Genomic DNA, 23,040 nt, shown 5'->3' with positions numbered 1-23,040 from the left:
GAATAATGTGATATCACAGTAATTTCTTACTGTTAGAAGTTGGTAGTAAAATGTATTGTACTACCATTACTGTGAAATTACAACACATTGCTGTGAAGCCATTCACAGTAAATTATTGTGAATCTTACTGTAAAAGTCATGCAAAATATTGCCAGTAATTTATTGTAATATCACAGTAATTTCTTACAGTATGAAGTTGTGAAATTACAACAATGTATTGTACTACCATTACTGTGAAATTACAACACATTGCTGTGAAGCCATTCACAGTAAATTATTGTGAATCTTACTGTAAAAGTCATGCAAAATATTGCCAGTAATTTATTGTAACTTTAGGGTGAAAATTTTTACAGTGAAAGTAAAGAAACTACATTTGATTTTTGGGACGGTTACATTCACTTTGGGACGGTTAAAATTGTATTTCGGGACGGTTTTGGGACGGTGGTGAAAAAAGTTAGTCTGGAGCCCTGCTCTACGTAACATTAACGGCTCTGAAGAAGGGGCACACAGAGACGATGACAGAATACATCATCCGAGCTGAGCAGATCATGACGGCGCTCAAGAGTGCAGGAGAGGCACCAGGTGAGGGGCTAATGATGGCGATGGTGATGAGAGGACTACCGGAGTTGTACAGGCCGTTCGCGCTACTGGTTACCCACGGTTCAACGGACATGACATTGGGGCAGTTCAAAGCCAAGCTGCGGAACTTTGAGGCCTCAGAGGATATCCACCCAGACACCGCGGAAGCGGGGGGGATAGCACTGAAAGCCCGAGCGACACCGAGGGAGAAGGCCAGGCCCACGACGGAGCTGACGTGTTGGCGATGCGGAGAGAATGGGCATCGGAGAGATAACTGCAACAAGGCGGTCTGGTGCAACTTCTGCAGATCATCGGGGCACACAGACAAAGAGTGCCGAAAGAAACAAGACCAGAGCACCCGATACGCACATGGGCAAGATGTCGGCCATAGACAAGGTGGCGCCCATGGACAAGATGGCGGCGACGGACGAGGTCGAGTCTACGGACAAGATGGCGGCGTTGGACGAGATTGCGGCCGCGGCCAAGATGGCGACTGTGGATGAGATGGCGACTACAGACAAGATGGCGGCGACGGAGATCGTGAGACGAGTCGAGATGACGCCCGGAGAGCGGCAGGACGAGAGGACTTTGTTTTCGGGGCGCGGACTACGGGCGTCACCCGGCCAACGCAGCACCGGCAGTTCCCGAGGAGGGGACTGATCGTGGACACAGGTGCGTCGTCCCACATCATCAACGACAGGAACAGTTTCAAGAACTTCGATAAATCCTTCGAGCCGGAGGGACACAGCATGGAGCTGGCAGACGGGAAGCGCACCTACGGGTTGGCGCAAGGGAGAGGAGACGCACAGGTACGCCTTATAGACAGTAAGGGACGCCGGTGTACAGTGACGTTAAAGGACGCTCTATATATACCCTCGTTCCCACAAGAACTATTCTCAGTCAAATCTGCTACTGCTAACGGCGCCGAAGTGTTCTTCAGTGAAGGTAAAGATGTTCTTGTAGAACGAGATGGTACGCGGTTTAACATCAACGTATATGGGAGAATGTATTACCTACAAACGGAGTGCAATAATAATGACAAATGTAATGTAACTGTCAGTCATGACATCCAGACGTGGCATGAAATTATGGGTCATTGTAATCACGAGGATTTACTAAAGCTGCAAGCAGTGACAGACGGTATGCACATTAAAGGTGAAAAGCATAGACCTGACAAAGAATGTGAAGTTTGCATAAGGGGGAAGTTTACTCAAACAAGGAACAGGGACCCCACGGAGAAGGTAAAGAGACCACTGGAGCTAGTTAACACCGACCTAGCCGGTCCAGTAAGGAACGAGTCCATAGGTGGCTTTAACTATGTACAGTCCTTTACAGATGTGGGTACAGGCGTAGTGTTCGTCTATTTCCTTAAAGCAAAGAGTGATGCACTCCAAGCCACGGAAAAGTTCCTTGCCGATGTAGCCCCCTATGGGGACGTAAAATGTTTGAGGTCAGACAACGGGACTGAGTTTACAAACAGAGAGTTCCAATCACTGCTGAGAAAGAACAGGATCAGACACAAGACGGCATGTCCCTACTCCCCACATCAGAACGGGGTAGCAGAGAGGGAATGGCGCACCCTTTTTGAAATGGCCAGGTGTAAGCTAGACGATAGTAACATACCGAAGAGCCTGTGGCATTATGCGGTACAAGAAGCCGCTTACACCAGAAACAGGTGTTTTAATAAACACACAGGCACCACCCCATATACAGCAATGACTGGGAAAAGATGTAATCTAGCCAGAATGCACAAATTCGGATCAGTGTGCTATGCTTACCAGCAGGACAGAGGCAAGCTTGAGTCCAGATGTGAAAAAGGGCTCTTTGTAGGACAAGACAGAGGGAGCCCAGCACTCCTAGTCTACTATCCCGGTAAAGGGAAGGTGCAAAAGCACAGACTAGTGAAATTTGTCACCAAGACAACGTGCGAAATCGAGACACAGACAGAGGAGCCATGGCTGGACTCCGGGGTAAGGTATGGAGGGACAGAGACACCACAGCCTAGCGTACTGAGCACAGGCGTGTAAGCAGACAGCCAGCCACCCCCAGAGGGCAATGACGAGGAGCACCCGAGGGTGACGTCAAGTGCCCCAAGCAGCACCCCCGAAATATCTGATAGATTATGCCCGGAGAGGAAGTGACGAGGATGACAGTACACTCGCCAATATTGATTACTGCTACAGAGTGGTGTGTGGCGTGCCTCAGTCTTTTAAGGAAGCCATAGTGTCCCCAGAGTTGAGTAAGTGGGAGAGAGCGATGGACGAGGAGATGAGGTCCTTAGAGGACAACCACACCTTTACCCTCACAAAATTGCCAGAGGGAAGACAGACAGTGGGAGGGAAATGGGTGTACTCAATCAAGGAAGGGATCGAAGGCCACGAAAAGTACAAAACGAGATTTGTAGCTAAGGGTTTCAGTCAGAGGGAGGGGATAGACTATGGTGAAACATTTTCCCCCACCGCCAACCTGACCAGTGTAAGGGTAGTTGTAACTGAGGGGTACAATTCCCTGACTGTATTGATAAGTATGGTATCATTAAACCACTACCGCTTTATGTACTTTAATTACTGGCCATACAGTACACGATATATGAATATGATGAACACTTCCCACAATGAAATCGGTTCCACACAAAGGTATAATCAAGTATTTAATGGAGCAAAAGGTACATTGTATACTTTACATTATTCTTTGAATGCACTTGTAAGGCAAAGGAATGTGCGTAGGCAAATCAACAATGAATGTCCATTCTCTGGTTACGCAGGAGGTAATTATACGACCTGAATCTTAGGGAATTATATCTATGGTACACTAGTAATATAGCGGGAGATACTGGAAGGGTCCCCCTGGTTGTAAGCCAGCAGGGGTAGAAGATCTGTCGGTAATAGAGAGTCTGGTCAACGATGACTAAGGAGACTCCAGGTACAGGAGCCGGTGCAATAGCCTCTTGATCCACAGACGAATACAGCTGTTCTCCGTAGACTGTAGCTCCACAGTGAAGAAAGCTAGTCGGCCTCAGGCTCTCTGAGGCGCCGACTCGACTTGACTCCTTGCGGGGTAAATCCAACACGTGCAGGCGTCGGCGATTATCCGCTCCATAAATCACAGGACCAAAGCAAATATATTCCAGCCGCAAAGGGCTATGTAGTCGTCGGGTAGATTAATCCAGTGTACATGTCCATACGGTTCTCGTCTAGGTCTCCTCGGGTGAAAGCGCCATGTGGTCAGCCCAGCCTGGATAAGAACTCTAGCTAATACGAGGAAGCGTTGGAGATGCTGGTCACTGTAGAACTTTAACCGCACGATACACTATACACAAATAGACTATTATTGACTTAATAGAAATATGTCGCACTCGACGGTATAGCGCCAAACTCTGACAATTCAGTTATTAATTCGCACGCTGTCTCAATGCTCTATTCTGGGGCCAAACAGGCCATACTTCACCGCACGTTGTATCGTGGGTGAGGCTTCAACTTATTGGGTAACATACTAAGGGGCTTCTGTATTCACCTGCGCCGTATTTATACGCACGGTGAACAAACTAGTGCCAATCTCATTTCTGTCGCGTATCCCTGGGCAAGGCCGGGCATGTCCAGACACGTCTTGACGGTGACTTTGAACCTGACTCCGGAGGCCGGTCCCTGGTGCCGGTGGACCGCTGTCCAATAGGAGAATGAAATATTATGGTCTGGGCTAAAGGGATATTCCGTGTATATGTACAAGGAATATACAAGGGATATCAAACGATATACAAATACTATGCAATATATATCAATAAATAAATATATATATTTGGTTTAATCTGATCCTTTGTAACAGCCGCCCCCTAATTAGTCCCACCTAATTAGCTAAGCAGAGACAGATTAACCGCACTGTCCACTACTCAATGTCTGTTGTGAGGGGTCGGTCAGTTCACAAAGTCATGGGGTCATGGTCGTCATCGATAGTATCGGGGAGCCTTGGCAGTTCTATTAGCCTCGCCACGGGTCGGGTGTAGATCCGCCCTTGGACGAGCACTTCGGCTGCTCTGACCTTTCCGTCGGCACCGGTGATCACTTTGCTTACGCGGCCAGCCGGCCACATAGCTCGGGGTAGTGACTGGTCGATAATCATGACGACTGTTCCTTCTGTCAAATTGTCTCTCTCTTTCACCCATTTCTGGCGGGTCTGTAGAGACGGTAGATAGTGGAGTAGGAAGCTGTTCCAAAACTTGTCAGCCAATACTTGACTGTACCTCCACATTCTTCGGCCGTTCGCTTTTTCAGGCCTGTACATTGTCTGTGGTAGCGCGGGGTCCAGCCGCTCCATCAAGAGTGTGTTGGGGGTGACTGGGTCGACATCTGCTACATCACTTGAGACGTAACCGAGGGGCTTTGAGTTCAATACTCCCTCGATCTCCGTGAGAACTGTCATTAGGACTTCTTCCGCCACGGTCTGGGCCCCAAGCACGGCGTACAGGGCTGTCTTTATTGAACGTACTTCTCGTTCCCAAGTTCCACCGAAGTGAGGTGCGTTCGGGGGATTAAACTGGAAGTCAATCTGGGATGGAGCGAGGTGGGTCTTAAGTTCTGGGCCCATAGCTTGGAAGCTCTCTCTCAGCTCTCTTTCTCCGCCTTTGAAGTTTGTCCCGTGATCAGACAATAATATAGACGGTTTGCCTTTCCGCGATGTGAATCTTCGGAAGGCCATAAGGAATGAGTCTGTGCTCATGGTTGGAAGGAGTTCTATATGCATCGCTCGGGTGGTCATGCATTTGAATACAATACCCCACCGCTTCTCGGTTCCTCTTCCTTTCTTTATATACAGCGGGCCGAAACAGTCCATACCGGTGGAGTGAAAAGGCTTGTCGCCGAGTCGGAGGCGACAGGGAGGTAGGTCAGCCATCCGGGGTATACTGGGCTGCGCTCGCCACTTACGACAGTCTAGACAGGTTCGCTGGAAGCGCCGCACTGCTTCTCTCCCTTGCAGTATCCAATAACGACGTCTGATCTCCGCGAAGACTCTCTCTGCCCCGGCGTGATGCACATCCTCGTCGTATTTCTTTATGATCAGCTCTGTGACCTTGTGTCGGCTGTTTAAGACTATCGGGTACTTGACGTCATCCGGTAAGTCTGGAGCTCTCCGCAGACGACCACCCACTCTGATGAGACCATGGGCGTCGCTCTCGGGGGCTAGGTGGAGCAGTCTGCTGTCTGATGGGACGGGCTTTGCTCCCTGTAGACAGTCTAGCTCATCGGGAACGAGTCTCTCTGGGCTCGTTGTAGTAGAAGAAGTTCTGCTTCTTCGTAGTCAGCTGCAGTAATGTCAGTAGTGAGCTGAACCTCTGGGTGGTGCCACAGGAATGTCTTTAGCTGCGCACTCTCTAGGGTGAGGCAATCGTCTATGTCGGGGTCTGTGGAGACGAGTGTGTTCAATCCACAGAACATAGATTTCTTGTTTTCTGCCTCCTCTTTACTTGCTTCCCGTGGGGTGGGTGTAGGCCACTCTTCTTCCGGGAGCTTGAGGAACTCTGGCCCGTCACTGTATAGGTTGTGACGGGTGAGGTCATCCAGGGACATTCCCCGGGTGATGACGTCAGCTGGGTTGTGTTTTGTGTCCACATACCTCCAGCTTGCTACTTCTGTTAAATCTTGAATCTCTGTGACTCTGACTCCCACGAAGACCTTGTATCTGCACGAATCAGACCGGATCCATGTGAGTACTGTCGTGGAGTCTGACCACAAGATTGTTCTTTGCACCGGAATGGTGAGTTCACGTTGGATTAACGTGGCGAGTTGCGCTCCTGCTAGGGCTGCGCAGATCTCTAGACGCGGGATAGATTGTTGCTTTCGTGGGGCTATTCTTGAGCGAGCCAGGATGAAAGCAGTATGTATTTCTCCTCCCTCCTCTCGGGCACGCAAGTAGGCCACCGAACCGTAGGCTACTTCGGAGGCGTCGCTGAAGACGTGCAGGTCCATCTGGCACGTCTCCGGCCTCACTGTGGGTGGGAAGTAGCTGCGGCGTATGTTGACACCTGGGAGTGAGCTGAGTTCCGTCTCCCACTCTCTCCATGTGGATGCAAGGTGTTCGGGTATGGGGTCGTCCCAGCCCTGGTCCTTGTCCCATAACGCTCTTACAATCATCTTTGCCCTGGTGGTGTAAGGTAGAATACATCCCAACGGGTCATATTGTCTGGCGAGTGTTCTGTATACACTCCGTCTGGTGGTCGGTAGTGCAGTCGACCTTCCCTGCTCCTTGGTCAGGGGTGTGTGTTTATAATGGAGCGAGTCTGTTTTGAAGCGCCAGACTAGTCCTAATGTCATTTCTTGGGCTTCTCCTGGGATGGTCGCCATCCAGGTCTCGCTGCTTGCTGCCTTGTCCTCGGGGGAGAGGCTGCGCAATACTTGCGGGTCGCTGCTGGCCCACTGCCTGAGATCAAAGCCGCCTTTGATCAGGGAGGCGCGGAGCTTGAGTAGAAGGGCCTCGGCTTCTTCTGGCGTCGAGACGCTTTGCAGACAGTTGTCCATGTAGAAACTATTTCCTACACTTTGTCGGACCTCTTCATCAGCTGCTGGGTCCTCTGCGACGTGTTTTTGCAGTGCAAACGTAGCACAGCATGGGCTGCATGTGGTTCCGAAAGGGAGGACTTCCCATTGATAGATGGCTGGTTGCTCATCCCCGATCCTCTCTCTCCATAGCAACCGCAGCAGGGGCTTGTCCTCTGGGGGGAGGCTGCGCAATACTGGGGGGTCGCTGCTGGCCCGCTGCCGGAGATCAAAGCCGTCTTTGATCAGGGAGGCGCGGAGCAGCGCACGACGTCGCCAGTCAATTTTCTTTATGTGTCCCGCTGTGGTTCGCTTGTTAATCTCAGCGCGGTACACAGTCTCTTGAGCGGGGTCTCTGGCTAGGCGCCGCTCTGTGTTCAATAGATACCGCTCCGTCGCTTCTTTTGGGGCGTGGAAGGTAGGCATACCCTCTCGCCTCAGGAGTGGAGTTGCGTATCTCATCACTCCGTTGACTTTGACTCTCTTTGTCCCTTGCTCGAGGAGGGCTATAGCGTAAATGTCTTCCTTGGAACGAATGTCTTTCTTTTCGTTCTTAAAGGGCATTGTCTCTAGTGTCCATAGCCTCTCGACATGCTGTAGGAGGGTGGTGTCTTCTTCTGTCACTCTGGAGTGGAGGCAGCTAGTGGCTGCTGTTCGGTTAAGAGACTTAGCGAGGGGGCCTTGTAATGTCCATCCTAGGCGGGTCTCGACTGCTGCAGGACAGCCTCTGGGCCCTGTGTGGACCCGGTCTATCGGGACTATGAGGTCTGCATGGTCGGAGCCTATCAGCAGGGTCGGGGTGGCACCGTCTATGAGCGGGATAGGTAGTTGACGCAGGTGCACATATTTATCCATCAGCTTGGCGATGGGGTAGGTGTACTGCGACAGGCCTATTTCTTGGCTGGTGAAAGCATTAGTAATCCTATACCGTCTCTCTGGCTGCCCGCTTGCTGCGATAGTGAAGGAGACATTCTCGCCCTTTATCGTCTTTAGATCTCTTCTTATTGTCCGAATCGTCATCTGGTTTTCGCTCCCCCGCAGCCCCAGCTGGGCCGCAGCGGACGCGAGGAGAAGGGTCTTCTCTGACCCGTCGTCAAGGACGGCGTAAGTGTCCATGACCTTGTCTTGGTAACTCAGTGTTACGCGGACCACCTTTAAGAGCACCCGGGCGCCCCCGCTGCTGGCGGGGTCAATGTACATAACACTTGCCTTTGTGCTGCTTGAGGGTGCAGGCTTTCTTCTGTTACTGTCGTGTAGGACATCTAGGTGGGCTCCGTCACACCGACTACACCTCTTCTTTAAGCGGCAATCGGCTGCCATGTGACTGCGCGCACATCGGTAACAGCGTCGGTTGGACTTTATCCATTGACTCACCTCGTCGGCGGTCATCTTCTTGAACGTGTCACATTGTGACAACCAGTGTTCCTTTTCGCAGTACGGGCACACCATCTTCCACTTCTCTTTCATCGAGGGGGTACTGTGGTTCTTGCTGCTCGGTACTGATTCTGATTGGTGCATGACGGTCACCAATCTTCGGCCATCGTTTGCTCTCCTAGGTCCCTCTCTGGAGCTTGGGGTGCTCCGCATGAACGTATCCAACCGTAGGCTGTTGACTTCTCTCGCCAGGAAGTCGGCTAGGTCTAGGAGGGATGGCTCGGGACCGTTAGGATCACGGTGGTCTCTTTGCCGCCTGAAGCGCTCTTGTCGGGCGGGCGGAAGCTTCTCTAAAATCCTCTCGACATTAGAGTTCGCGTACAGTTCGTGCATACCCTTTTCTCTTTGCGCCCCCAGCATCCCTACCAGGGATTGTACCTTGATAGACAGGTCATCTAGTGAGCGATTGTCTGTGGCTGGGGGTAGGCGGTCAATATGCCTTATCTCTTGTATTACGTAGTCCCATATGCGTCCATATCTTTGGTCGAGTGCTGCTAGAGCCGCTGTGTATGGGGTAGTAGAGGTGGCATAGGCCAGCGCTATATTGTGCGCTCGGGGCACCTTGAGGTGCTTCAGTAGGATAGCATACTTGTACGGTTCGTCAGCTACATCGGACATCATTGTCTCTAAGCACATTCGTAGCTCCGTGTACTGTGCTCTGTTCTCGTGGGTGAAGTCCGGAAACGTCGGTGTGCCAATGTATGATGCCATGGATGGCTGGCACATCGGTGAGCGTTGGAAGAGAGGCCTCCTAGGCGAGTCTCCTCTTACGCCTCTGGGTGGGCTGGTACCTGCTGGGTACCATGGCCCGCGTATCCAGGTGCTATTCCTCGGGGCTGGTCGTGCGTCAAGCTCACCCGTGAATTGAGTCGGGGGTCTGTAGCGCCGAGCCGCGGGGGTAGAGCCTGGGCTGTACTGGACCTCCTGGTCCTGTGGAGTACTGTGCTGCTGTCGGGCTTGACTCTCCTCCTCTCCCTCTTCTTCTTCCTCTGGCAGGTCCTCTAGATCCTGTATTCGTCTATTTAGCCTCTCCGCGGTGTAGACCGTTTCTTCCTTGTAGCTGGTCCTCACGTGGACCGGTCGGGGAAGGAGTTCGGAGGGGGGTATAGGCTCTCTCTGGTGGTCGGGCTCAGGGTCGCTTGATCGGGTAGGGGAGGGTGCCCTTGACCCTTGTCTTGACGAGGCCCTGGAACCCCGTGCGGAGGGAGGGGGTGTCGCCCTGGCGATCAGCTGCTCCATTATCTGCGCTTGTAATCGGTCGCGCTCGGCTTCGCGCTTGGTGAGAGCGATGTCGCGCTCTGCTTCTCTTTGGGCACCGGCAGCGGCGCGCTGGGCTTCGGCGGCGGCGCGCTCTGCTTCGGCCCGGTCTCTTACCATATTCTCTTCCGCCTGAAGGCGTCTAATCTCTAGACGTATACGATCTTCGTCGCTCCGTTGCTGCGCTTGAAGGCGTTCTCTTTCCATGGAAGAATGTTCACGCTCACTAAGCGTCTGTGCTTGGAGTCGATCGCGCTCTGTTGAGGCTGCTAGGCTGGCGAGGAATGCCTGTGCCAGCATCTTGTCCGCCTCGCTGGGGGAAGACGCTGGTTGAGGTGATCCGCTCCTGGCAGTACTTGTTGGAGATCTGTTCTCCTGTGGCGAGTCCTGGAGATCCATCTCCGGGGTGCTCTCCTCTTCTTGTAGCGGGTAGAGTTCCATCCCTGGAGAGCTGTCTTTATCCTGGAGCTCTCCGGGGACTACTTCTTCGGTCTTGGCGGGGGGTAAAGTCGTGTCAGGTCCCTCCTGGTCCCTACCGTGAGCTTGGTCAGTTACGTTAGAACCCACTAGGGCCTCTATTGGCGGGGTAGCCTGGGCGATAGGGTCGGACATAATTTTACTATCTACTTTTTCCGCGTTTACCGTCTGTAGAAGGCTAGGTAGTATATTGGCAACGTAATCCTCTAAGTACTGAGGTGTCTGCCGTCTACGCTGCGGGCGATCTACTTTAGGAGAACCGTTTTGTGGAGTGTTCATCATAGGCCATGTCAATATTAATACCGCTATATTAATATTACACTAGTTACCCTCCGGCTCGAAGGACCAATTGTAACTGAGGGGTACAATTCCCTGACTGTATTGATAAGTATGGTATCATTAAACCACTACCGCTTTATGTACTTTAATTACTGGCCATACAGTACACGATATATGAATATGATGAACACTTCCCACAATGAAATCGGTTCCACACAAAGGTATAATCAAGTATTTAATGGAGCAAAAGGTACATTGTATACTTTACATTATTCTTTGAATGCACTTGTAAGGCAAAGGAATGTGCGTAGGCAAATCAACAATGAATGTCCATTCTCTGGTTACGCAGGAGGTAATTATACGACCTGAATCTTAGGGAATTATATCTATGGTACACTAGTAATATAGCGGGAGATACTGGAAGGGTCCCCCTGGTTGTAAGCCAGCAGGGGTAGAAGATCTGTCGGTAATAGAGAGTCTGGTCAACGATGACTAAGGAGACTCCAGGTACAGGAGCCGGTGCAATAGCCTCTTGATCCACAGACGAATACAGCTGTTCTCCGTAGACTGTAGCTCCACAGTGAAGAAAGCTAGTCGGCCTCAGGCTCTCTGAGGCGCCGACTCGACTTGACTCCTCGCGGGGTAAATCCAACACGTGCAGGCGTCGGCGATTATCCGCTCCATAAATCACAGGACCAAAGCAAATATATTCCAGCCGCAAAGGGCTATGTAGTCGTCGGGTAGATTAATCCAGTGTACATGTCCATACGGTTCTCGTCTAGGTCTCCTCGGGTGAAAGCGCCATGTGGTCAGCCCAGCCTGGATAAGAACTCTAGCTAATACAAGGAAGCGTTGGAGATGCTGGTCACTGTAGAACTTTAACCGCACGATACACTATACACAAATAGACTATTATTGACTTAATAGAAATATGTCGCACTCGACGGTATAGCGCCAAACTCTGACAATTCAGTTATTAATTCGCACGCGGTCTCAATGCTCTATTCTGGGGCCAAACAGGCCATACTTCACCGCACGTTGTATCGTGGGTGAGGCTTCAACTTATTGGGTAACATACTAAGGGGCTTCTGTATTCACCTGCGCCGTATTTATACGCACGGTGAACAAACTAGTGCCAATCTCATTTCTGTCGCGTATCCCTGGGCAAGGCCGGGCATGTCCAGACACGTCTTGACGGTGACTTTGAACCTGACTCCGGAGGCCGGTCCCTGGCGCCGGTGGACCGCTGTCCAATAGGAGAATGAAATATTATGGTCTGGGCTAAAGGGATATTCCGTGTATATGTACAAGGAATATACAAGGGATATCAAACGATATACAAATACTATGCAATATATATCAATAAATAAATATATATATTCGGTTTAATCTGATCCTTTGTAACAGTAGTGGTTCAGAAAGCAGCTGAGGACAATCTGATTTTACATCAGATGGATGTGAAGACAGCCTATCTGCACGCACCCATAGATAGGGAGATATATATGGAACAACCTGAAGGTTACGAAAAGAAAGGGGGAAAGCTAGTGTGCAAGCTAGAAAAATCCATTTACGGCCTGAAACAGTCTGGGCGAAATTGGAACGAGATGCTTCACACATGCCTCATCGAGGATCACTTCCTACAGAATCCAGTAGACCCCTGTGTTTACTCAAGGGAGTCAAAAGAGTCAGGAAAAGTGATAATCGTCATTTGGGTGGATGATTTGATCATCGCAGCAGACAACACTAGGAACCTAGATCAGGTGAAAGGTATGCTCTCCACCAGATTCAAAATGAAAGACCTTGGCAGGTTAAAGCATTTCCTAGGCATGGACTTTGAGCAGTCGGCCAATTGTGTAACAGTATCCCAGAAGAGATATGTGGAAAAGATCCTGACATGCAGGAATGTAGAACAAGGGAAACACCATGTGATCAGAAACTTGATTACCAGGAGGATGCTCAGAAACTGACCGATGTAAAAATTTACAGGGAAGCCGTGGGTAGCCTCATCTACTTAACAACATGTACCCGCCCTGACCTATGTTTTGTAGTGAGTAAGTTGTCACAGCATTTTGCTGATCCCACAGAGGAACACTGGATTACGGTAAAACATGTTTTTCGTTATCTCAAAGGTACAGTAGATAAACTACTTTGTTTCAGAAAGAGCAGCGAAGGCTTAGGGCTTAAAGCCTACAGTGATGCAGACTGGGCTGCTGACATCGCAGATAGAAGGAGTACTACAGGATACTGTGTTAGTTTAAACACAAACAGCTCACTGGTTTCATGGAAAACAAAGAAGCAGCCCACAGTGGCACTGTCAACTTGTGAAGCCAAATACATGGCTCTGGCCATGACGATACATGAGTGTATTTATCTAGAACAACTGCTCGGAGGGATGGATAACTATGTATATAAGAAGACTGTTGTTTATGAGGACAACCATGGTACCATTGCCATTGTGAGAAACCCTGTGTGCCGACAGAGGTGTAAGCATATGGATATAAAGTACTGTAATGGGAATTATTAAAGGACAAACGATGAGCCGTTTACATTAATCATTCTGAGTCATTATTTATAATAGAAAAGTGTATTTCACCGTGGCCACAATGAAAGTTCAACCCACAGTCAGAGACACATGTTCACACAGTAGCGTCTGGCCATGAACTGACCAAGAGTTCTGTTCAGACATATGTTAAATACACAGTTGTCAGACGAAACATTATATCAGATATGATGACGAAGGTAAACAAAATGGTTTCTCAGTAACTGGAAGCAAACAACAACTTTGTTATGACTGGTAGGATGTCAGAGTGATCTTAAAGAGACATACACACATTAACCAGTCAATCTGGTCATATTGAAACTCAAGCTGTATAACATGATATCTCCACACAGATATATAAGAACATGATAATATATTTCCACGACAGTTCCCTCCTTTTGATAATTATTAATCACAATCATTATCATTTCATAAAGACAACAAACATATTATCATCATTAAACTCAGCACAAACTATTTTTATTATCTAAAAAACAAAAGGTCCTCTGCATAGACCCCGTGTCACGTGCAAAAGAGAAGTTGTCATAACAGCAACCATCATTAGCGTCTCTTTGCAAATGCCCAGACGGTGGTTGCAGGACTCAAGGGTACAGTCCAGCCTCTGGTTTTGTCAAGGCCATACTTCTCCCACCACCAAGCTGAAAAATTAAAATCACAAAAGAAAAAACAGGGCAGTACCTTGCAAGATAGACTGCGCTCACGAAATATAACACTGGGTGCATTACTAGAAGACAAAAACATTCTCACAAAACTCATAGCGAAAACAGAATACACGTGACTGCATTCTCACAGAGGCCGGGAGATAGCCAAAACAAAACAAAACTACAAACAAACATCTCCATTCTTTCATATCGTTACTCAATATTTCCGAGATAATGTAATGTGATGTGGGTCAGACTTGCCTCTTAATCAGTTGTTGAATCTCAGGCAGGTCCCCCCTCTCCTCGCACCAAACACCCCCGGGCCGACCCAGTCCGATGGTTCCCTCGTCGTTGCCGATGGTCTGTTCTTGATGTAGAGGATAACATTTTGCTGCTTTGTCTGGACCCTGACCTCGATGCCCTTCCGTGTGTGAGGCCTCCCCTACGTCAACCACCTGGACAGTTAGGATTGAACTGTCCCTTAGTTCTTTATCTTCGACCAATGATTCGGCCAGTGCTTGTCCCAGCTGTGGTCAGCTGTTGGGCAGTGTCTGATGTAGCTCATAGCTGCGTCGTCGTGTCCAGCTGCAGGCCAGAGCAGGCTGGCATATACCTCTCCGGGCACAGCTTCCTCTCACTGGGCAGTAGTAGGGCCGGCGGGCATTGGTTTGGCACAGAGATGGAGGACCCCCCCTGAGAAACTACAAAGGAGAGGGGTACATACATAGGTGTATGTGGGAGAGAAGAGACAAAGGAAAGATGTGAGTGGCTGGCTGTATATCTCACTATTCCAATCTCTTTTTTTTTTTTTTTTTTTTTTTTTTTCAGCCACACTTAAAAAACATTTGCCCGTTATCACACATTATAGACAGTTACACACTAAAACGGTAGAAAGGGTCCACTCCAGGCTTGAAGTTAGGACATTCTATAGTACCTCAACTTCAGCTCCAACGAGCAGGGCAGATTCCCTAAGTCATGACAACAAAAAACAACGTCTCTAAGAGTCTCGTCGGCAAACAGGTCATAATGATTTCTGCAGGTCACATGAAATTAGATGATCGCCGTTGCTAGCAGCTACTATAAACATGCAAGTACTGAACAGGTCAAAACAGACTGAATGGCAAATGACGGTAGGTCCGAAAAACATAGGTAAATTCTCCCGACTCACAGTCCCGCGTTCCCGCCTCTTGTGAGAAAAAAACCCTTATAGTACAGACAAACAAAAATGGAATTAACCCTCAGAGCACTGCCTCCCTTGTCCATGACCCCATGAGAAAGTACCCTTATACCCTAGTTCTTACCAGGTAAAATAATTAAAGATAATCAACCCCTGTGGAACATACTGACTCTTTTTCCCTTTACGGCAGGATCACCTATTCACAGCGTTCCAAAGGGCCCTTTAAAACCCCAAAACTATATATAATTTTGAAGCCCAAAAAACCCCCACCCCTCTTCTTCGGGATGCAGACTTGAACTCAACATATTTTATTATACTCGTGGTAGGCCCCCGCACCCCGTCTATAAGGCACGAGCCTAATCCCTGCCTAATACATTCGGGACGTACCAAGATTGAGAAACTATAGAAAAAACCATCGCCAGTCTACCAAGCACAGTAATACACCAATACAATGAAAAAATAACCACTGCAGAGCACATAGTAATATACATTTAAAAAATAGCTCTGACCGGCACCATGTTCTAGTTTAGACCTCTAATTATAAATTTAAAAACAAAAATGTTTTAAACAGAAATCAGAATGTCAACAGCTCACAGAGTGTTCCTTATCACGCGTCCCCAAGGTTCATGCCGGAGGTGACAGCCAAGCGGACGGCGCAGCTGGTTCTCTCCCCTCGGTGTCTCGCACGGAGGAGCCTCGAGACAGCGCTCCCCCGGAATTCCAGGATTCACCCTTTCTGCAGAGTCCGTTTGGCGGCCGACCTCGACACCCATCGGTTAAAAAAAAACATCTCTCGTCGCCATCTGTAATGGGAATTATTAAAGGACAAACGATGAGCCGTTTACATTAATCATTCTGAGTCATTATTTATAATAGAAAAGTTTATTTCACCGTGGCCACAATGAAAGTTCAACCCACAGTCAGAGACACATGTTCACACAGTAGCGTCTGGCCATGAACTGACCAAGAGTTCTGTTCAGACATATGTTAAATACACAGTTGTCAGACGAAACATATTATATCAGATATGATGACGAAGGTAAACAAAATGGTTTCTCAGTAACTGGAAGCAAACAACAACTTTGTTATGACTGGTAGGATGTCAGAGTGATCTTAAAGAGACATACACACATTAACCAGTCAATCTGGTCATATTGAAACTCAAGCTGTATAACATGATATCTCCACACAGATATATAAGAACATGATAATATATTTCCACGACAGTACCATTTCATCAGATCTGTCATCAGAGAAGAAAGGATGACACTGGTTTATTGTCCAACAGATGACATGGTAGCAGACGATATGACGGAGCCTGCTTCAAAATTGAAACTGAGGAGATTTGCAGAGGTCATGTTTGGTGTGTAAATATTGACTGCCATACTCTTTTTGATGTTCTAAGACTGTGTTATTTTCTTTGTAAATTGTTTTGAAGAGTTCATACAGTGTGCTAAGCAACCATACGTGGGAGTGTTGAATCTAGAGGTTGTATGGTTGTAACTAACTGTAACTGTCCTCTACTGTTCCCATGACTGCATATATATCTGTGTCCACTGGAGGGTGCTATAGGCGGAGCTTCTACTGTCTACGCCAGGTTGGGAGTATATAAGCCTTGGTTCCCTCCTTCTCTTTCTTCTTCCCACACATGCCTCTCCCGGAGAGGAGATCACATGAGCTGCTGTGTTATGAGTCAATGTGAATGAATAAACCGCTGCCAGCAGAGCAAGGCCAAAGATAGAAACCATGCCTCTTGTACATATTATTGTCGCCCCATAGCCAATTCTGTTAACAGATGCCAAGAGTTGATAAGGTCATATTAGATGGTCTGGGGGTAAACCGCCAAGGGGGGTCAGGACAGACAGATGTTGTTTACAGTAGCTGTTTTACGGCAGGAACACAGAACAGGTGGTGGCAGTTTTAGAGACAGTGGTGATAGGGATCAAAGGAAGTCATAGGGCTATGCCACATGGAAGTGATAGGAGCAGCGGAAGATGAGAGAGTTTGAGCTAATTCAGGAAACAGTTGAGGTGTGAGCAAGAATAATCAATAGGATAATCATTCAATTGGATTATTACTTTTGAATGATGACTGGTTGATGAAGGAATGATTTGAAGCTGTCAGTGCTCTAGAAGGCATTGATACATTTTAAAATAAGAGAAAGATTCTAGTCTTTTTCTGAGAATAGGGTTAGAATTACAGTGAGAACTGTAGTTGATAAGAATGAGTGTAGACTGAATTAGCTGAGAGGAGAGCAGAAAGGGAGGAAGCCACTAATATGTTTGTTGGTTTATGTGATACTAATGCATGTGTGTTTTATGTGTGGTGGTAGTTTTGATAAATGCATGAAGGTATATTTTACTGATACATATACGTGTTACGTTTCAACTAATACATGTGTGTGGAATAGTGTTTTGATGATACCTGTGTGAAAGGCAGTGTTAACTAATACGTGTCATGTTTGAAAGTACCTGTTTGTTTTGTTGTGTTTGAGTGGTAGATGTTGTTTGTCATAGTTTTATTGGTAGATGCATAAGTATATGTCTAGTGTGCAGGTCTGTGTGAGGTGTTAGTACATGTGTGTCCTTGTGGTGTTTCATCAATGTGTAATTGTGGTGTTTGGTGTGCTAGTTGTTTTAGTCTACATGTCTTTACTGCATGTGTGATTGGCGTATGTGTTTGCAATATTATATTTGGTTTTAATTTGTTTCTTTTCTTTCCATTTTGTTTTCATGGTCTGAGGGTGACGCCGATGAGGCAGGAGTTGAGGGCAAGAAATCTGACAGCTAAGTGGCTCATTACACATTTGTATATATTTGTCAATGGGGTATTATCTCAAAAAGTGTTGGTTGTTATGTAATCGAGACTTGTGTTGTGCCTTATCTCTTCACAGGCTCTGTCGGGGAGAGAGTGCATGAACAAACACATGAGCAGGAGTCATAATAGGATGAGCAAAGTAGATGAGTATATATGTACATTAGTTGCAACACGATAGGAAAATGTTCAGTTATTTCCTGTTCTTTTCAATCCAAGGGTGAGAAATTACCAGATTTGTGGGAAGAGGATGTTTGTGGACATACCCCTCCTTCATCATAACCCCAGGGAAAGAGGCCAGGTTGGATTTATGGGGAAAGATGTGGTACGCAGATTTAGGGAACATCTCTAGACAGAGAGAGCCGTTGACCTGTAAGTCCGAGGATGGACAGTCATAGGACAAAATATGACAGGAGGTCTACTATGCTATGCTATGGCTGAAGCTGGCTAGCACGGAAAGGGGGGAGGGGGGGGGCACGAACAGTCTGAGACTGAGCAGTTATGAAACAAGGTCCTCTGGGAGATGTTGAATTCAATTTGGGTGTGTATGGGTGTGGGGAACGGGGAAACTGAACAAAGGAAACTGATGGACTATTTTGAGGTTGGATAGGACGCACAGACAGAGGGCTGATAGGAAAAAACACAACGCAGGGCTAAAGATGAGTGACATGTACACATGGGTTAGGGAACTAGACGATAGAGCAGATTGTGATAATTTTTTTCTTTTATATATACGACAGTGGTCGGTGTAGTGAGAGTGGTTTGTTAGGGAGATATTTTTTTAAAGGTGTTGTTCTGCTATTCTCTGCCCAGGTGGAGCTGTGAATGGTGAGATGTGACCTTTGACAAGTCGTGGTCACAAGGGTGAGAGGGATATGAGTGGAATATCGAATGGAGAATGTTAAAGTTAAAATGAGAAACCAATTGATTAATTATGCAAATGTGACTGAGCTGTCTTCAAAATACAATTTAGGTAAAAATGGACATTAGGTAAAAATGATGATGAATGTTGGATAAATAGAGGATGAATGCATTGATGATTGGGAGATAAAAGAAGGAGACTGAATTTTGATGACTGTTGGAATTATTAACATATAACGTTTATTTCTTCCCACTAAGATAGATGGGGGAAAATAACTGGTTTATTTTAGGTTTGATTATTTTTAGTTTATTTCTAGGGGAAAGACGGGCCAACAAGAAGAAACAAGAAGATTTGATGATGTGTATTAAAAATGGACAAATTCAAATTACAAAATAAAAGTGTTTTTTTTTTTTTTGGTTTTTGAATGTTTATTATTAGGATACAAGTCAATAAATTGTTTATGTTGTTATAACCAAGAATGTATGAATATTAGCGCCTAAGGGCAGTTTCACCCTTAGCGTGGGAATGTCTTCAGGACTGTATACTCAGGGTAACAAAGACAATGGAGATGGTAATGTATCAGCGCCAATACAAAGAGACTAAATGTCACACCTCAGTGTGACCAGATTACAGCAGAGACAGCTGGTCTGATAGAGACCACAGACTTGCTCTGAAAAATATATAAGGAAAATGTAATTATATTATACTGGATTAGAATGAAACACAATATTGGATTAACAACTAAAGTTAAAAAGGGATATTTGAATGTCATTAGAATTTCAACTGTTTATAAAGATAATAGAACATGCCTTTTCTATTTCTCTTTTCAATCTTTATATATAAAATGTAAGTTTCAGTCTGTTAAATACAGGTACAGTTTTATCTCATATAGAATGTTTCGTATTGAACTATAGTTAATGAATACACTGTTTTAATTCTGGATATATATAAATCATTCCACTAAAGATACACCCTAGAAATGGTTTATTAGGTCAAATGTTACATAATGCAATGGCTCTGATGAACCGTCCTTGGGGGAAGAAACCACAGCCACAGCAGACCCCCTGCGGTGAAGATACCTACCTGACCATATTTGGAAGACTTGACCAGGAGGTGGCAATGTTTTGGATGTAACTTTGATTGGCCAGGCAAGGATTACAGTGTATAACTGGTATAAAACCCACATCTGAAAGTATTAGGAGTTAGGCCAGACAACCAGTATGGACCTCCTCCATACTGCTACTGTTCCTAATTTATGCAAATGACATGTCGTCAGCTTGTGACTGCAACTTGTTCCTGTTTGCGGACGACTCAGCCCTGCTGGTCTCTGACAAGAACAAGTTACAGGTTGAAAAAACCCTCAGCTCAGAACTAAGCAAAATCTGCATATGGCTCGCTGATAACAAACTATCATTACACATGGGCAAAACAGAGTCCATTCTCTTCGGTTCAAATAACAAACTCAGCAAGACCGACGGCTTCTCAGTTACAGTGGGTGACAATATTGTCACAAGGAAAAAAGATATTACCTACCTGGGTTCCATCCTAGAGGCAAATCTTTCCTGTGACAAAATGGCATCCAATGTAATAAAAAAAGTCAACCAACGAACTCGTTTCTTGTACCGGATCTCTTCACTGGTAAACAACAATACCCTGAAGACTCTAGCAGGAGCACTCATTCAAGGGTACTACGACTATGCTTGCACCTCATGGTACCAAAGCACCTCAAAGGCGCTAAAAACAAAATTACAAACATCTCAAAACAAACTGGTCAGACTACTGCTTGACCTTACTCCTAGAACCCACCTCACCCCTGCCCACTTTGACAACCTAGGATGGCTTAGAGTAGACGACAGAGTACAGCAACTTGCAATGGGCCTGGTCTACAAGATACACTACACGACCAAGGTACCCATGTACATGACTAAATACTTCCCAAAGGTCAGTGAATACCACGATCACAACACCAGAGGGAGCTCCACAAATCATGTTAAACCCAGATTCGGCTCAAACAAGGGACTAAACACGTTTCGCAATTATGCCACATCAATGTGGAACGCCCTACCCAAAGCTGTAAAGGAATGTGAATCACTACCCACTTTCAAAAACACTCTCAAAAAACACCTAAGGGAGATTGCAACTCGAAACTGGCCCCTGTAAATGTCCGAACACAACCCCCTCCAATGTACAGTAAATTACCAAGTATGGTCTTGTCAATAATCCAATGTACAGTGTTGTTTGTACAGTGTCCCCCACCCACCCCTCCTACCCAACCCCCCCCCCCCCCCCCCACTCCTACCCAACCCCCCCCCCCCCCCACTCCTACCCAACCCCCCCCCCCCCCCCAACCACCTCCAATGTACAGCCCCCACCCACCCCTCCTACCCAACCCCCCCCGCCCCCCCACTCCTACCCAACCCCCCCCCCCCCACTCCTACCCAACCCCCCCCCCCCCCCCCACCACCTCCAATGTACAGTCCCCCCCCACCCCCACCTACCCAATCCAATGTACAGTTTCTACGCCTAATGTATATACTCTTTTCTTTCTGGACTCTTTTTGTATCACAAACAGTACTGTAATTGCAAATCTGGTATGTCATAAATGTAGAGATGTAGCAGTACTGTCTATCTGTATGTCATGTATGTCATATATGTTACAATGAATTGAAAATGGGGGACCCTGATGTAAACAAGACGAAAGTCTTTCTCTGGTCTGCATCCCCTTAACAATTGTATGTATTGAGCTGTACTGTACTGTACCCATTCTGCAATCTGTTAATAAAGTTTTCATTCATTCATTCATTCTCCATCCCATCTTGAGAGATTGTGCAGAACATGAGTAACCTTGCTTCTGAATGTATAACAACTGTTAGTTGACTAGATTAATGTAAGGTCAATGCACTGGACCAGGTTTTTGTAATGGATAACAATGTAATGCACAATATTATCATTGTTTCCCTGTGTTGACCAAAATTCTCTCCAGGGTCTTTCCACATCAATAAAAATGGGATAACAAAAGACAACAAACTCATTTTCCCTCCTGGCTAGGAGTCTTGGGGGAAAGCTTTATTCTGTTCATCTTCTCTCCATTAAGCAAACAGTGTTAGTTAACTACCTCTGACTAATCCAATATACGACACCTGTCATACTATGTTCATAACACATAACTGAACTAGAAAGGTGCGCTCTGTATAGCACTAATCTCCACCAGGCAATAGCCTGACAGTTTGTTCAGTGTGTCTGGCTCCTCATAGGTTGGACACAAAATAGCACACGAGTAAAACTGTTAACACTATAAACACTATAACACACTATTACACTATCACAATATTACACTATCACACTATTACACTAACACAATATTACACTGTTACACAATAATACACAGTATTAAGCATGGGGGCATGGTTAACCTAGACCAATCAAAGTAGTACTGTGTTCATTGACACCTCCAATAAGTCACTCAACCATTTTATTATGATGCCACATGGTGGAGATAAAAAGTCACCAGAAAACTATATCTATCTGAAAAGTTATTCAAACAAATGACCTGCCAATGACCAATCTGAAAAATATTCCTGAATCCAGGTCCTTGGCCTGCTGTCAGCCTATGTGCAACGTTTCATCCAAATCAACCCTGCAGTTTGTGAGATTAGCTGCGGACAAAGTCACAGACAGACTCATGCACAGACGCAACCGATTATATTATCTCCGCCTGGTGGTGCTGCTAAGGGAGGTGGGTATATCATGACCCCTCCTGTGTGTTTCCGTGATAATTAGGATGATAGGTGGGTATATCATGACCCCTCCTGTGTGTTTCCATAATTAGGATAATAGGTGGGTATACACAGTGGACAAAGCGGGGCTTGCAACTCATTAGTAGTTCCAAGGTGTTTATTTGACAAAAAGGCAGATGCAACGTTTCGACCCTTCCGGTCTTCTTCAAGCATGAAGACCGGAAGGGTCGAAACGTTGCATCTGCCTTTTTATCAAATAAACACCTTGGAACTACTAATGAGTTGCGAGCCCCGCTTTGGCTTATGTATTACTGTTTTTACAGTTTGGCTCAGCACCAACAAACAGAGGATGTGCGTTATTTATTTTTTCTGGGTATACACAGTGGCCAGAGAAATAGGAGGGGCCAACTATAATCCTGTAGTTCTCAACATGGGGTCCAGGGACCCATAGGGATTCCAGGGGGAATGTAATTTGGTTGAGAACCACCGCTCTGCACCACTGCCTGATGGATGCGTTATGAATGTGTTACGACGCGGTTATGTCACAAGCATAATACATTGATCGATGGGTAATAAATGTGTTACGAGCGTCGTCCAGTTAATGTCAATCGTTACCACATGTTTCATGTGACAGCGTATCGTTTAAAACAGACCTGTGCGGAAGCATCTATTCTGCTGTATTTTCCTCAATGTGTG

At 46.7% G+C, this 23,040-nt stretch overlaps 1 protein-coding gene across 1 annotated transcript in view; it reads left to right on the top strand.

The window, feature by feature from the left end:
- Positions 1 to 957: 957 nt before the first annotated feature.
- The window catches only part of LOC311239312 (very-long-chain enoyl-CoA reductase-like), a gene marked incomplete at both ends in the record, with an annotated part of 52,850 nt that continues 30,767 nt past the window's right edge, over positions 958 to 23,040 (top strand). Inside the window, one exon of the mRNA XM_084327618.1 lies at positions 958 to 1,074. Coding sequence (XP_084183744.1) covers positions 958 to 1,074 — 117 coding nt within the window. The remainder of the gene's footprint in view (positions 1,075 to 23,040) is intronic.

This window comes from Notolepis coatsorum, assembly GCF_963971535.1.
Source record: "Notolepis coatsorum genome assembly, chromosome: 13".
Taxonomy (NCBI): Eukaryota; Metazoa; Chordata; class Actinopteri; order Aulopiformes; family Paralepididae; genus Notolepis; species Notolepis coatsorum.
This window is presented reverse-complemented; position numbering and strand designations above follow the sequence as displayed.